This window comes from Stegostoma tigrinum, chromosome 9 (genome assembly GCF_030684315.1).
Source record: "Stegostoma tigrinum isolate sSteTig4 chromosome 9, sSteTig4.hap1, whole genome shotgun sequence".
Lineage (NCBI taxonomy): Eukaryota > Metazoa > Chordata > Chondrichthyes > Orectolobiformes > Stegostomatidae > Stegostoma > Stegostoma tigrinum.
In genome coordinates, this window is record NC_081362.1 from 91,380,462 (window position 1) to 91,394,961 (window position 14,500).

The following is a 14,500-nucleotide window of genomic DNA, read 5'->3' on the forward strand; positions in this document are numbered from 1 at the left end:
TACATTCCATCAGAGCCCTGTTGGAGAAACCGTAGTGAACATGTCAGCAATGTTATCAGCACATCAGTTAGTGTGTATGTGCACACTCAGAGTGACTGCACAACAGTGCTTGTGGGTAGACATTTATCACTAAACGGCAGGAGAGACATCAATTAGGACTCAGCTTCAAGCCTGCCTGCAGGAAAAATCATCCTCTCTTTTAAATAGCAGATGAAATAACACTCAAACACTTCGTAAAATAAAATTCCAAATCAAGCCAAGACCTAGGTCTAACTGAACAGCTACTGAATTGAAGATCACTGCGTTCCACAATATGACAGTGTTGTCAAAAGAACAAAGTAAAACTGAGAAAGTAACCTGAGTTTCCTTTTAGGATTGACTTGGATCTACAGATTTTCGGCTTTATCGCTTATATTTTCCATCCATGATATTCCTGAAAAAACCTCTGTCTTTTCTGTCTTATCCATCATCCGTGTGAATAAATGTGTGAATGTTCAGATTTAAATGAGATATAATTTAAGTCTGAAAATTAGTAATTAATAATCCAGTTCTGTCATATGTTGCAGGATAGTGTTGTGGTAATAAATATTTGTGTTCATATTCATTGATGAAAGCTAGTGTGAGGTTCTTTTTATCTTAGATTGTGGTTAGTGTCAGGGATTGATTCACCTAGTCATATTTCACATTTATGATGCCCCATGAAATAGTGAGGCTCAATTTCCAAAATGTTATTCCTGCCAGGGTTATGGCAAGACAACAAGGAACACCAAGATAGGTAACTGCCCGTTCATGGTCGTTTGCTTCTGGCTTCAGCCAACTAGTCTTATTTCTTTAGATGGTTGTTTCAGTGGATGTGATAAATGTTGTTGTTAAAGTGCTTCACCCTTAGTGCCATTTGTGTGGTTGGCGTTCTTGGATGAAGTTTGCCATTGCACAAGGCTTCAGATGTTCTGCAGCAGTGGTTGTGTCAAAGAATGATATTTCTTTGAAACCGATGCCAAACCTGTCATATAAATTCAGGTGTGGTGAGTTGGTTTGGCCCTGGAACCACACTGGTTGTGATGTCATCCTGCATGCGTAAATATAATCACAGGCGACAAAATAAGGCCCCATTTACATCAACAGAAGTTGCTGGAAAAGCTCAGCAGGTCTGGCAGCATCTGTGGAGAGAAAAATCAGAGTTAAAGCTTTGGGTCCACAGAGCGTTCCTGTTCTGAGGAAGGGTCACCAGACCCGGAACATTAACTCTGACATTCTCTTCACAGATGCTTTCAGACTCACTGAATTTTTTTTTTTCTAGCGACTTCTGTTTTTGTTCCTAATTTACAGCATCTGCAGTTTGTTCAGTTTCCATCTACATCAAGCCTGTTTTTTACATCATCAGGCCATAGACTTAAAAGCTAAAGTAGCTTAATCAGCCCAGCAAGCCTGCCCTGACATTCAATGAGATCATGGTTAATCTGCTAATCCTTTTTCAGGTCAAAGAGTGGCCATGGGTACCCACACTGTCCCCTGTTAGTCCTGTCTCTTTGTGGGGTACATTGAATATTCCTTGTTACAGTCCTATTCTGGCTCGCAACCACAACTCTTTTTCCAGTTTCTCATTCAGAATTGAAAAAGTTTATCAATTTCACTTTCAATTTCCACCTTGTTCTCACCTTCAGTTAGTCCATCTCTGACACCTCCTTTCCCTTCCTCGACATCTCTTTTTCAATCTCTAGAGATAGACTGGCCACCAATATCCACTGTAACACTACTGACTCCCACTTGAATCACCCCTTGACAATACATCCTCACGTGTTAGTTCCTGCAAAAGGCTCTACTCCATTCTCCCAGTTCCTCCACCTGTACTAATTATGTCAACTTCGAAAGGGTGCCTCTAAAATATCCACCTTCTCCCTCAACTGATTATTCCCCAGTACCATGGTCAACAGGGACCTCAGCCAGCTCCGACCCACCTCCCACTTCAGCACCCCTCTCCGTCCTTCCCTCCCACAACAGCGATATGGCTCCCCCTTGTCCTTATCAACCGTCCCACCAGTATCCACATCTGGAGGATTATTAGCCACGTCTTGTCCACCTTCTGCAGGACAGTTCCCTCTGGACCATGGTCCTTCACTCCCACCACCTCACAAGCTTCACAGCACCTTCCCCTGCAACAAAAAAGGTGTAACACCTGTCCTTTTACATCCTTCTTCCTAGGTGCCCAAGGACACAAACACACTTTCCAGGAGACCTGCACTTCACTCAAAGTAGTCCACTTCATTCACTGCTCACAATGTGGCCTCCTCTACATTGGGGAAAGCGAAGCATCAACTGGGTGACCACTTCACACAGCACTTACATTCTATCCAGACTTTAAGACCCTGACCTTCCAGTTGCCTGCCACTGCAACACACCACCTTGTTCCCTAGCCAACACCCCCGGCCAATATCTCTGCCTCATGCTTGCTGTAGTGCTCCAGTGAAGCTCAGCGCAAGCTGGAAGAACGGGATCCCATTTTCGGCTTGAGAACTCTATAGCCTTCTGGACTCAATATTGAGTTCAATAATTTTAGGGTTTGAGGCAACTTCTCTCATGTCCTTACGCCAATCCTTACATGCCAGACCTTGTTATCACACAGTCTGCTATTACAGACACCCATGGTTAACCACGAATTTTCTCCATTAGCAGCTATTCATTTTCTTAGCCTGATCATTATCTATTAATTTTTCTGTCCAACTGTTCTTCTCTCTTAGTTCTGAAGAAGCATCACTGGGCCTAAAACGTTAACTCTGATTTCCCTTCATAGATGCTGCCAGACCTGCTAAGATTTTCCAGCATATCCTGTTATTGTTTTTGATAACCCTAAATTCCACTTTCCTGTTTGTTTTTGTTCCATAAACCTTGATTCCCTTACTGATTTGAAAAAAAAGGCCACCTCAGCTTTGAATATATTTAATAACAATGCCTGTGCAATGCTATGCTGAAAAAGTTCCACAACAAAAATACTGTGCAAAAAGATTCCTTCTCATCTCTGTCTTAAACTAAATGAACATTCTTTATCCTGAGATCATGTCCTTTGGTCCTAGGCTCCTCACAAGAGGCACCAATCTCTGCACATCTACATGGGGAATCTCAGAAATAGCAAGAACTGCCAATGCTGGAGTTGGGTGTCTAACATAGTGTGGAGCTGGAGGAACACAGCAGATCAGACAGCGTCAGAGGAGTAGGAAAGTTGACATTTCAAGTCTAGACCCACCTTCAGAACTGGAGTTCTGAAGAAAGGTCCTGACCTGAAACATCAACTTTCCTACTCCTCTGATGCTGCCTGACATGCTGTGTTTACTCAAGGAATCTTACATATTTTCTCTCCACAGACACTGAGTTTCTCTAGAAATTTCTGCTTTTGTTTGTTCTCGCTCTTCATTTGATTAACGACAAGTGATTTCAATGGACATGTCACCAATGTTTCTATCTGAACATTGTTGTGATATTCCTCAAAGAATGGACCCAAGATGAAGCCAATAACTTGAATTTATATAGCACGATCTATCAGGACATCCCAATGCACTTTCTTAACAATGATGGACATTCTAAGGTCTGGCCATGAGTGAACTTTAGGTAACATAGAACACATGCACACAGCAAATAGCAATGCGATACTGGCTGAGGGATAAATTATTCTGCTTTGAATAGAGCTGTGGGACCGAGCCAAGGTCAGAGACAGAGTTTCAGTTAAAAGGAAGCATCCCAACAAAAGAGCTCCCATCATTTGTACGGCAACTGGGATTTGTGCTTAGGCCTCTGGAGGGGAGTGCATACATTTTCAATTTTCTGACTCTAAGCCAAAATAGGTACTCACACTCTTCAAAAGAAGAGTGACTGGGCTCAAAACATTAACACTGCTTTCTTTCCACAGCTGCTACCAGACCTCCTGAATTTTTGTTTATATGCTACATACTCAAGTGTGGGTTTCCCAGATGAGCCATGATGACAGCAGTTTGACATTTTCTGCTTCTCTACCCAGGGGAAACGATGGTCGCGTGATTGATTAAGTGCAACTCTAAATCAAGAATAAATGCTTGTGACAGAAGGCATCGTGACATAATGGTGAGTTCACAATCATTGTTTGCACAGCGCAACAAGTGAGTTAAGTGTTGTTAGTCTTTTTTTTATCATCAACTTGGCCCTTTTCCCTTGATTGTTTGCCCATGTCCCTTTTGGGATCAAAGGTTTATGGGGGAAAGGCAGGAAAGTGCAGTTGAGGATTATCAGATTATCCATGATCTCATTGAATGGCAAACTAGACTCAATAGGCTGAATGGCCTATTTCTGATCCTACGTCTTATGGTCCTTGCATACAAGTCAACCGCCTACTCTGAGGAAGGGTCACTGGTCTCAAACACGTTAACCTGCTGAGCTTTTCCAGCAACTTTGTTTTTGTCCCATGTGTGGAGTCAGCACAATGAGAGGGTTAGCTTGTTGCCTTTGATGACTTGTATCTGTGAAAGAGTGAGCACATTATTCAATGGCATAATGCGGCATTGGGAACCGGAACAGGCCATTTAGCCCCTCAGACCTGTCCTGCCATGCACAATCCATTCGATCACGATTGATTTTCACCTCGACTAAATTGCCCAAAACGCAAATTGATCTGAATTGTAATTCTAATGACAGCTTGGAAATATAGAGCAGCAAATTTCACTCTATAATTTAAATATGTTACAGTTCATTTAGAAGGGTGAACAGACTCAGATGATCGAATATGCATTACATTAATCTTTTGAAATCAAATTGGAATTGTAAGTGCCTATTCTCCAGAATTAAAATGGTGCGTCAGCAGAGCTGAAATATGTTTCTTACATAGTTTGAACAGTCAGATCATTACTGATGAGAACTAATTAAGACAAATTGCTACTAAAATGGAAGATCTATCAACTTTGCTTTCAGACTGTAATAGCATGAATATGTTATACATGTTCATTTTTTCATTTATCAGAGGCTCACATAAAATGACTATTATGTTATTGCTGTTTCAAAGATTTTAGGCTTTGATTTTTACAGATCCCCTGGCACTCTCCAAAGAAGAGTTGGAGTTTTGTCCTCTGGAACATATTTACACCTCAACTAACAACTCTGACATAAAAAGAAAGAGATTACAGGTAATGTTTTGGTAATGGCTTATGGGATCTTGCTGTATGCACATTGGCTACCATGTTTCCGACATTGCAGTACTGATTAGCTTGGAGGTGCTTGGAGCATGATGAGGTTGGGAAATGTGTAACATGCATGCGAGCGATCCCTTTGTGATTTCAAGGCATTCTTGCTGGGGGACCACACTTAGCAAACTGCCAGCTGTTTGATCAGTGTTGTGGGATGTCGAAATCACTGCTGGTACAGCAAGAACACGAAGGCAAATGGAATATTTTCCATTTTTGCAACTCAAGTCGGATGTCTAGCTACAGCTGAATAGGAGAGCTGTTGACCTCTGTGCCATGTGCCTGTTCAAAAGGGATGCACATTGAGATAAACAGAACTGCACTGAAGGGTCATCAAGTCTTCTTTGGTCTTCCAGTGCAAGGCATTGTCCTTGACCTAGTGTCGAAGATTGGCAAGGTTCAAGGCTATGTGCTGAGGGAAGTCATCTTTTTAAGATATCTGAAGGAACATCTGAGAGCCAATGGAATGAGGGAAGATGTGAAGGATTTATCAATTAAGAGGTGATTGGGTGAAAACTACTTGCATAAACATGGACAGTTATCCTCATCTGATCAATCTCAACTGATCTCAACTTAGTAGGCTCGGGCCTGGTTAGTACTTGAATGGAAGATCGCCTGCGAATACCAGGTGCAGTAGGAAGAATTATACAGGGCAGAAAAAGGGCTTTTATGGTGCAATGGTAGTGTTACCACCTCTGGGCCTGGAGGCCCAGGTTCAAGTCCTATCTGCTCCACAGGTCTGCCATAACATCTCTGAATAGGTTGGTTCCATGAATGATTTTTTTAAAAAAATTCCAATAACTTGTCATGACAGATGGGGTGACAGCATTGCAGGCAAGGCCAACATTTATTGCCCACCCTAATTGCCCAGAGGGCAGTTGAGTCAATGACATTGCTGTGGATCTGGAGCCACATGTAGGCCAGACAGGTAAGGGTGGCCATTTCCTTGCCTAAAGGGCATTTGTGAACCCAATGGGTTTTTCCAACAACAGACAATCATTACACTTTTAATTCCAGATTGTTTCAAAATTGAACACAAGTTATACCATTTCCTGTGGTGATAATCAAAACCAAGCTCCCAGAATAATGCCCGGCTCTCTGGATTAACAATCTCCTACTAGACCATCGCCCTTCTGATGACAGAAAAGCAGTTAGTGACATGTGAGTTTAACGAAGTGTGCTTAACTGAAATGAACCTGTCACATCAAATCATGGACTTGAATTCTGTTTGAAAACAATGATTGAAGTCTACCAATGGACGCACTAACATTTTGGGCAACTGGTATGGTAAGAAGTGGAAGCTACCTATAGCCTGTCAACCATAGCACAATGAGGGACTGTGATAATGGGAACTGCAGATGCTAGAGAATCCAAGATAATGAAATGTGAGGCTGGATGAACACAGCAGGCCCAGCAGCATCTCAGGAGCACAAAAGCTGACGTTTCGGGCCTAGACCCTTCATCAGATGAAGGGTCTAGGCCCGAAACGTCAGCTTTTGTGCTCCTGAGATGCTGCTGGGCCTGCTGTGTTCATCCAGCCTCACATTCCACAATGAGGGACTGTGAGCTGTAGAGCACTTTTACTTATGTGTCTGATATGGAATATATAAAGTGCATTGAAAATGCCTTGAAGGCACTCAAGAGGGAACATAAATAGAGAAAAAATTATATCTATTGCATTTTCGGTCATTTCCGATTTAAAATGGTTTTCCCTTCAGCTGTACTGGAACATACTGAATGGAGCACGCTAAATTTTGCCACATTTTTTCAAAACATTTAGGTTGAAACTTCTTCCAATGTACTCTTACAGATGTGTTTAACAACATACAGAAGAATGAGAGGTGACCTTATTGAAACATACACCATTCTTAAGGAGTTCACTGGGTATAGGCTAAGAGGTTGTTGAGGAAGACTCCAGGGCCAGTCGACAAAATCTCAGAATAAAGGGTCCACATCTAAGACAGAGATGAGGAGGAATTTCTTCTCTTGGAGGATTATGAATCTGTGGAGTTCTTTACTACAGAAGGCTATTGAGGCTGAGTCATTGTGTATATTCAAGGCTGAGAAAAAGAGATTTTTAAACTGTAAAGGGATCATGTGTAATTGAAAAAGGGGGAGTTGAAGACTATCAGGTCAGATCAGAATTGCACAGCAGACTCAATGGGCTAATGGCCTACTTCCGCTTCTCTACCTTATGGTATATATTTGGAAAAAAAAATGGATAAGTCTGCACCTAAAGTGCTGCAAACAGTTTTGTTTCTCTTATTTAGGGATGAATTTACTCAAATTGGCAACAGCTCAGAGATCGTTCACTTGGCTATTTCCTGCGATGGGGGATCTGTCCCTATGAGGAAAGGTTGAGCAGGTTTGCTGTGACTCATTGCTGTCAAGGAGAATGAGAGGTGATCTTTTGATATATAAATGTACAACTGAGGGTCTTGGGCAGGGTAGACACTGAGACACTTCATGAGAAGCCTGTAATCAGGAGGCTTAGTTGCTAATTAAAGGGTGTCCCATTAAAGTTGAAGACGAGAAAGTTCTTTTTCTCCCAGAGATGTTCGGAATTAGTGTTTGTAATTCTCCCCTCTGGGACTGTAGAGCCAGGGTCATTCAACGTATTCAAGCCTGAGTCAAGGATTTTTAGAGGAGGGGAGTGTGGAGCAAACAGGAAAGTGGAGTCACTGTCACAATCAGATAAAACATGATTTTGTTCAATGATGAAGCAGGCTTGAGTTGTCCCTGTTTCTGGTGGTCTTTCATATAAGCAAAATATTGGAGACGCTGGGTATCCAAAGCAAACATAAACAATGGGGAGAAACTCAGTGGAGAGAGAAACAGGATTAATATTTTGAATATTGAAACGTTTTTCCACTGTTTTCTGTAGTTGTTTCTGATGTTCAATTTCACCGATGTGAGTTTTTAGAAGCTTCCTGGTTGTAAATAACCATTGAAATAATAAGAGAACAATAATATCTTTTGAGGAAGAGTAAAAAGAAATTGAAATCCTGACAAGTCCTTAATCTAGGTAGAAAGTTTCAGTGAGTTTGTAGGGGCCTTGTCTGATGTTGTCCTGTGAACTACATTTTTAGCCAAAGCTCAATTAATTCCAGAACTGCAGATTTTGGGAGCTCTCTCCAACTCAATTCCTGCTGGATCCCAAAAGTTTGATCTCCTGGCTTTGTTTATCCATGCTTAAGCCCTGCCTACTATGTTTACAATAGTCTCATTAGCACATAGATGGCACCTAATCAGCCTTAATTGACTCCACGGCATGTAGAGGCACATTTGACAACTTTAAAAAGGGCTACGAGTGTCATTGCAAGAAAGGAAAGAAGGAAGCTTTCACATTTTCTTAAGTCCCAAAGCACTTTACAGCCACTGAAGTAGTTTTCCAAGTGTAGTTACTGTTGCAAAGCAGAAAGTGCAACCGTCAATATGCCAACAGCATGTTCACACGTATAGCAGTGTCCTGGGTCAGTGAGACAAAACAGACAAAACTGAACCCGCTCATTAGCACCTGTGGCAAGAAACAGAGGCAGGTTGATGATTCTTCATCAAGAACCGAAGAAAGATGTAAATATCAGGGTTATGAGCAAATAAGATGGGAAACTGAGGAAGATATGGTGATCCAGTGGGAATGCCACTGGGCTAATACTCTAGAGGCAAAAAAAAAGGTCTGAGGAAGGTCTGGAGGGCTTGGATTTTCTCGGTCTTTTAATAATCCGTAGAGATGGGGAATTTCAAGACTAGGGGACATATCCTTGACATGAGAGGAGACAGATGGCAAATTAAAGAAGACATAATTTTTTTACACAGAGTGGCTCACGTATGGAATGAACTTCCTGGTGAAGTGGTGAATGCAGATACTGTTACAACGCTTACAAGACGTCTGGATGGATATATGAACAGGAAAGGTTTGGAGCAGGAGCAGCAGGTGGGGCTAGTTTAGTTTGGGATTATGTTCAGCATGGACTGGTCGGACTGAAGGGTCTATTTCTGTGCTGTATGATTCTATGACCCAAAACATTAACTCTGTTTTTACCGTCACAGATGCTGCCAGACCTGCTGAGCTTTCCCAGCAACTTCTGTTTTTGTTCCTGATTTACAACATCTACAGTTCTTTTTCGGCTTTTAGTAATCCAGAGGCCTAGCCTGATGCTTTGGATACAGGAACAGAAACTACTGGTGAAAATTGAAATAACTACAGACCCTGTAAATCAGAAAGTGAGGAGGGCTATTCTAGGTTACAAAGGGACATTGATAGAACACAAGGCTGGACTGAGAAGTTGCAGATGGCATTTAACACTGAAAAGTGTGAGGTGGTTCATTTTGGAAGGACAAACTTGAAAGCAGAATACAGGGTTAACGGAAAGATTCTTGGCAGTGTGGAGGAGCAGAGGGGTCTTGGGGTTCATGTCCACAGTTCCCTGAAAGCTGCCACCCAGGTGAATAGAGCTGTTAAGAAGGCATATGGTGTGTTAGCTTTCATTAATAGAGGGATTGCGTTCAAGAGCAGTGAAGTTATGCTCCAGCTGTAAGGAAGTCTGGTTCGGCCACATCTGGAGTATTGTGTCCAGTTCTGGTCACCTCATTACGGGAAAGATGTGGAAGCATTGGAAAAGGTGCAGGGGAGATTTACCAGGATGTTGCCTGGAATGGAGGGAAGGTCTTACGAGGAAAGGTTGAGAGAGCTAGGGCTTTTCTCTTTAGAATGACGAAGGATGAGAGGTGACTTGATTTGGTGTACAAAATGATCAGAGGTATAGATAGAGTAGACAGCCAGAGACCTTTTCCTCGGGTGGAGGTAGCTATTATGAGGGGGCATAGTTTTAAAGCAAGTGGAGGCAGATATAGGGGAGACATCAGAGGTAGGTTCTTTACTCAGCGAGTGTTAGGGGCGTGGAATGCATTGCCAGAGAGGGTAGTGGGATCGGCCTCATTAGGGGCATTTAAGTGGCTATTAGATAAGCATATGGGTGATACTATAAGGTAAGGGTGGAGATTAGACTTTAGGTTTCGGGTAAGCGTTCGGCACAGCATCGTGGGCTGAAGGGCCTGTACTGTACGGTACTGTTCTATGTTCTACGTTCTATGTTCTGTGTTTGGATAGGATGAATAGTCAAGGTCTATTCCCCAGGGTAGGGGAGTCAAAAAGTAGAGGGAATAAGTTTAAATTGAGAGGGGAAAGATTTAAAAGAGATCTAAAGGGCAACTTTCTCACTCAGTGGGTGGTGCTTGCAAAGAACGAGCTGCCAGATGAAGTGGTGGAGGCTGGTACAGTTGTAACATTGGTTGTGAAGTTGGATAGAGTACTTGTGGTTTGGGAGGCAGGAAGTTAAAATTTGGAGTTTGCAAAGTGCTGGGTGGAAGCTTTGTGTGGTCCCATTAAAAGATTGCATGTTTTTTTCTGTGTTTAGAGATTCATAAAAAAAATCCTGTGAGCATCAGCTTGAAAGTTTGCAAATACACAGACAGCACCCAAATTGAAACGTTTGTATCAAAAGGCCGTTCAGTTAGCAGGCCAAGCAGCAGTTTACCAAGACAACACATTTTTGAATTTAGCCAATCGATTTGAATTTGAGATACTAAAGCCCAATTAAATTTAAATCTGATGGTTTGACAACTTAGGACCAATCCTATTGTAAGAAATTGACATGCCAATAAATGGAGCAGTTCGTCAAACAGGAGAGCCAACTGCCATGTACCAGAGTTAACATCCCTCAACTTTCGAGAGAGAATTGCTGGCTCTCAAAGTCCCCTCTAAGTTTTAGAGAAAGCACAGTCTAAAGAACAAAAATAGCCACGGCACAACTCGTGAATATTCCTGATAGAAGAATTAATTGAGACAACATTCTGAAAGACTCATAACCTGGCTGTAATTTTGAGACACTAAATTCTATTCTTCTTTTATACAAGTGGGACTTAAATTTATTAGAACAGCACACCGTTAGAATCTTGTTTTATTCAGGAATATTTAATAGTTAGAAGCGATTTATTTGATTTGTTAATACTTTTGCTTATTTGTTCACTGTTAGAGTTAGATAAACAAAATGTTACTTGTTGAATATAAAGAGAGTGTCAGGGATTTATTTTTAAAATATTATTTATCTTAGCTTTAAAAACATTCAATGACGAAGCCTCAATTACTTCACTGGGCAGGGAATTCCACAGATTCGTAACCCTTTATATGAAGAAGGCCTTCCTCAATTCAGTCCTACTAGTTCTAGTTTCACCGTCCAGTGAAAACATCCTCTCTGCTTCTAGCTTATCCATTTATGTCATAATTTTACAAGTTTTTATAAGATCCCCCCATCATTCTTCTTTTTTGCAGAGAATATAATCTCAGTCTATTTATTCTGTCCTCGTAAGCCAACCCTCTCAACTCTGGAATCAACCAAGTGAATCTCCTCTGCACCCCCTCCAGTGCCAGTACATCCTCTCTCAAGTGAAGAGACCAAAACTGCACACAGGACTCCAGGTCTGGCCTCACCAGGACCCTATACAGCTGCAGCACAACCTCCCTGTTTTTACTCTCAGTGAAAGGCAAAACTATATTTTCCTTCTTAATTAGTTGTTGCTCCAGCAAACCGTCCTCAGCAATTCTTGCACAAGGACACCAAAACATACTAAACTGAAGGAAATACAAGCAAATTCCAGTCTCATTTGGAAGGACTGGTTGGGACCTTGAATGGTGAGAATAGAAGAGTAACTGGCCAGTTATTGGATCTCTTGCTGTAGCAATGAAAGGTGTTGCAGAGAAGGGAGAATAGCTGTGTGACAAAGCAGGATGTCATTGAGAGAGGCATCTCTTCAAAATGCTGAAGGGAAAGGAGGGGAAGCTGCGTTTAATAGTGGAATCACACCTGAAATGGCATTAATGAACAAGATGAGCTTTTACAACAATAAATAAAACCCTTTCACGGTCACTGGTGAGATAGTTTTTAATTCCAGATTTAATAATTTAATTTCAAATCTATCCACAGCCATGGTGGAATTTGAACCCATATCCTCAGGAAATTAGCTGAGACTCCTCGACTCCTCATCACCATCTCCTCTCATTATTGCTCATCTTCAAATGGATATTCATGGGGCCTTGCTGTGTATAACTTGGAAACTATATTTCTTTCATTCCAATAGAGTCTATGCCTCAACACAACACACGGCTGGCTGTACAGTGTTATGATGAGATTGCAAAAGGTGCTATTTGAGACTTTGTTCTCAGTGATGGAACAGACGTTCACCCCTAGGAGGCGGTACTGGCAGAATCTAATGACTGCCCCCTAGATTTCTGAGGATTCAGAAATTGGTCATTGCCAATCAACAAATGCCAATCAACAGAGACCAAAATGCAATAATGAACATATCAAAGGGAAAATGCAAAGCTGGAGCATTAATTCCAACCAAGCTATTTCAACACCACATGTTTAAACTTCTGCAGGTCGAACACAAGGTTAGGAGCGGGGATTTCTTCTCAAATGAAGCATGTACCACTCACAGGGTAGTCTTGAAGCAAGGCCTGATTACTCTGACACTAATAGAATTGAATTCTGAGTCCTCCTGTGACATTGAGCCAAACCCATGGAGATTAGGGGGTGAGACATGCAAATTCATCTCCCAGGCATCTCCAATCACCAGAGAGTGAGGGGAAACTTCCAAGTGTCACAGTTTGAAGAGATGAAAAGGCAACGTGTATTAATCCAAAGTATCACTGTTCTTTTATCCTTCCATAAAAGTCAAATGGCTTTCAGTTTGATGGGTGGATGGGTGATGGGTCGGGAGATGCAGTTTATCTCATGAGTGAACTTACATGGAGATGTAGTACAATCGAAGATCATTTTATGCCACTGACTCCTGTTTGAGGCTGTGCCCATTGCTGATGGTGTTCCTGTTGCTGCTTCGCACAGATGTCATCCTCATGGCTGACGTGCTCTGGAAGTAGCTGTTGGAGATGGAATGCGATCGTTGCCTCTGGCATCGGAGGTGACTGTTGAAGTGCCTCCGGAAACTCTCGCTCAGAAGGTACAGGGCGAAGGGGTTCACGCAGGAGTTGGAGAAGCTCAGCACGCGGCCCAGCACGGTGATCATGAGGTGTCCGAGTGATGGGTCGATCTCGCCGTAGTGGAAGGAGCGGTACATGTATAGCACGTGGTTGGGGAACCAGCAGAGGGCAAACAAGCCCACGAACACCAGCACAATCTTCGCCAGGCGCTTTCGGGTTTCCATCTGGGGAGGGAAGGAGAGAACACAGGGAAAGATTAACTCAATGACAAGAACATGGGATGCCTGGCAATGCCAACAATAATGCCTCTTCGTGCACAGTCAACTCAATAGGCCTCTCCAGTTCCAACCATGCCAACTTCAGCAGGGAGCGGGGATAACAACGATCCCCAGTTGGCGAGAGGTTAAGTCCAGCGTTGTATTCCTTTACAACCATGCACAGCCCAGTAAAAATCATCCCCAGAACCCTGAACTTTCCCTTTGCAAGTAGTCACCCCATCTCCTGTGCACTGAAACATCTCTTCTTGTCAGTCGAATATTGAAGACATCCCGATAACTGAAATGTCCCATCCCAATCATGAGAAAGCAGAATTATCATTGCAAAAAGAAAACCTAAACCCAAGAATGTTCAATGCCAGTTACAGTCAATGGAGTTTTCCATAGATGTTTCAATTCACTGTCAATGATAAAATTTTCAAACGCAATTGAGCAGATTTAAGCAGAAAATTGCAAAGCCTAAATGATCACTGTGAATGTGTATATAAATCATTTCACTTATATCCAATGTTGCATCAGTTAGTCAAATTCTGGACGAAGTTGTTTTATGGTTCATGGCTGAGTAGGCGCGTTTATCTATCAGTCGCTTTTTGTCATGTTCTTATAGTAATTTCTTCTGTCCTCAATTATCAAAATTACCAAAAGGTCTATTCTTCCCTTTGGGTTCATTTCCTTAATTACCGCTCCTCCCATGACCTACACTATTTATTTTCCTACCACTGGTTGATTCTATTTGTTGGCCAATCTTTACAAGTCTCAAACTCCTTTCTTTGTCCTAAGCTACAATTCGATGTGGTAAAATTGCAGTTAGGGTATCAGTGAGGAAGATCATTGAGTCTATTCCAGCTAATCCAAAGTATCTTGACAGGCCAATTGTCACTTCATCCTCCCACCCCATCACACTAGCTTACTGTCCCAGCGTTTTGTTGCCACAATGTGTGGTTGTTAAGCAGAGTTCCAATGAACTCTTCGATCTGCATACTAATGCACAGAATGCTAATCTTTTAATTATAGCTCCCTAGGTA

General features: G+C 42.1%; 1 protein-coding gene across 1 annotated transcript in view; it reads right to left on the reverse strand.

Moving 5' to 3' along the window:
* Positions 1-885: 885 nt before the first annotated feature.
* nmbr (neuromedin B receptor) overlaps positions 886-14,500 on the reverse strand; it is a 64,080-nt gene continuing 50,465 nt past the window's right edge. Inside the window, exons 3-5 of the mRNA XM_048536922.2 lie at positions 13,051-13,424; positions 3,944-4,045; positions 886-1,069 (exon numbers count right to left, since the gene is read on the reverse strand). Of these exons, the coding sequence (XP_048392879.2) occupies positions 886-1,069; positions 3,944-4,045; positions 13,051-13,424 (660 nt within the window). The remainder of the gene's footprint in view (positions 1,070-3,943; positions 4,046-13,050; positions 13,425-14,500) is intronic.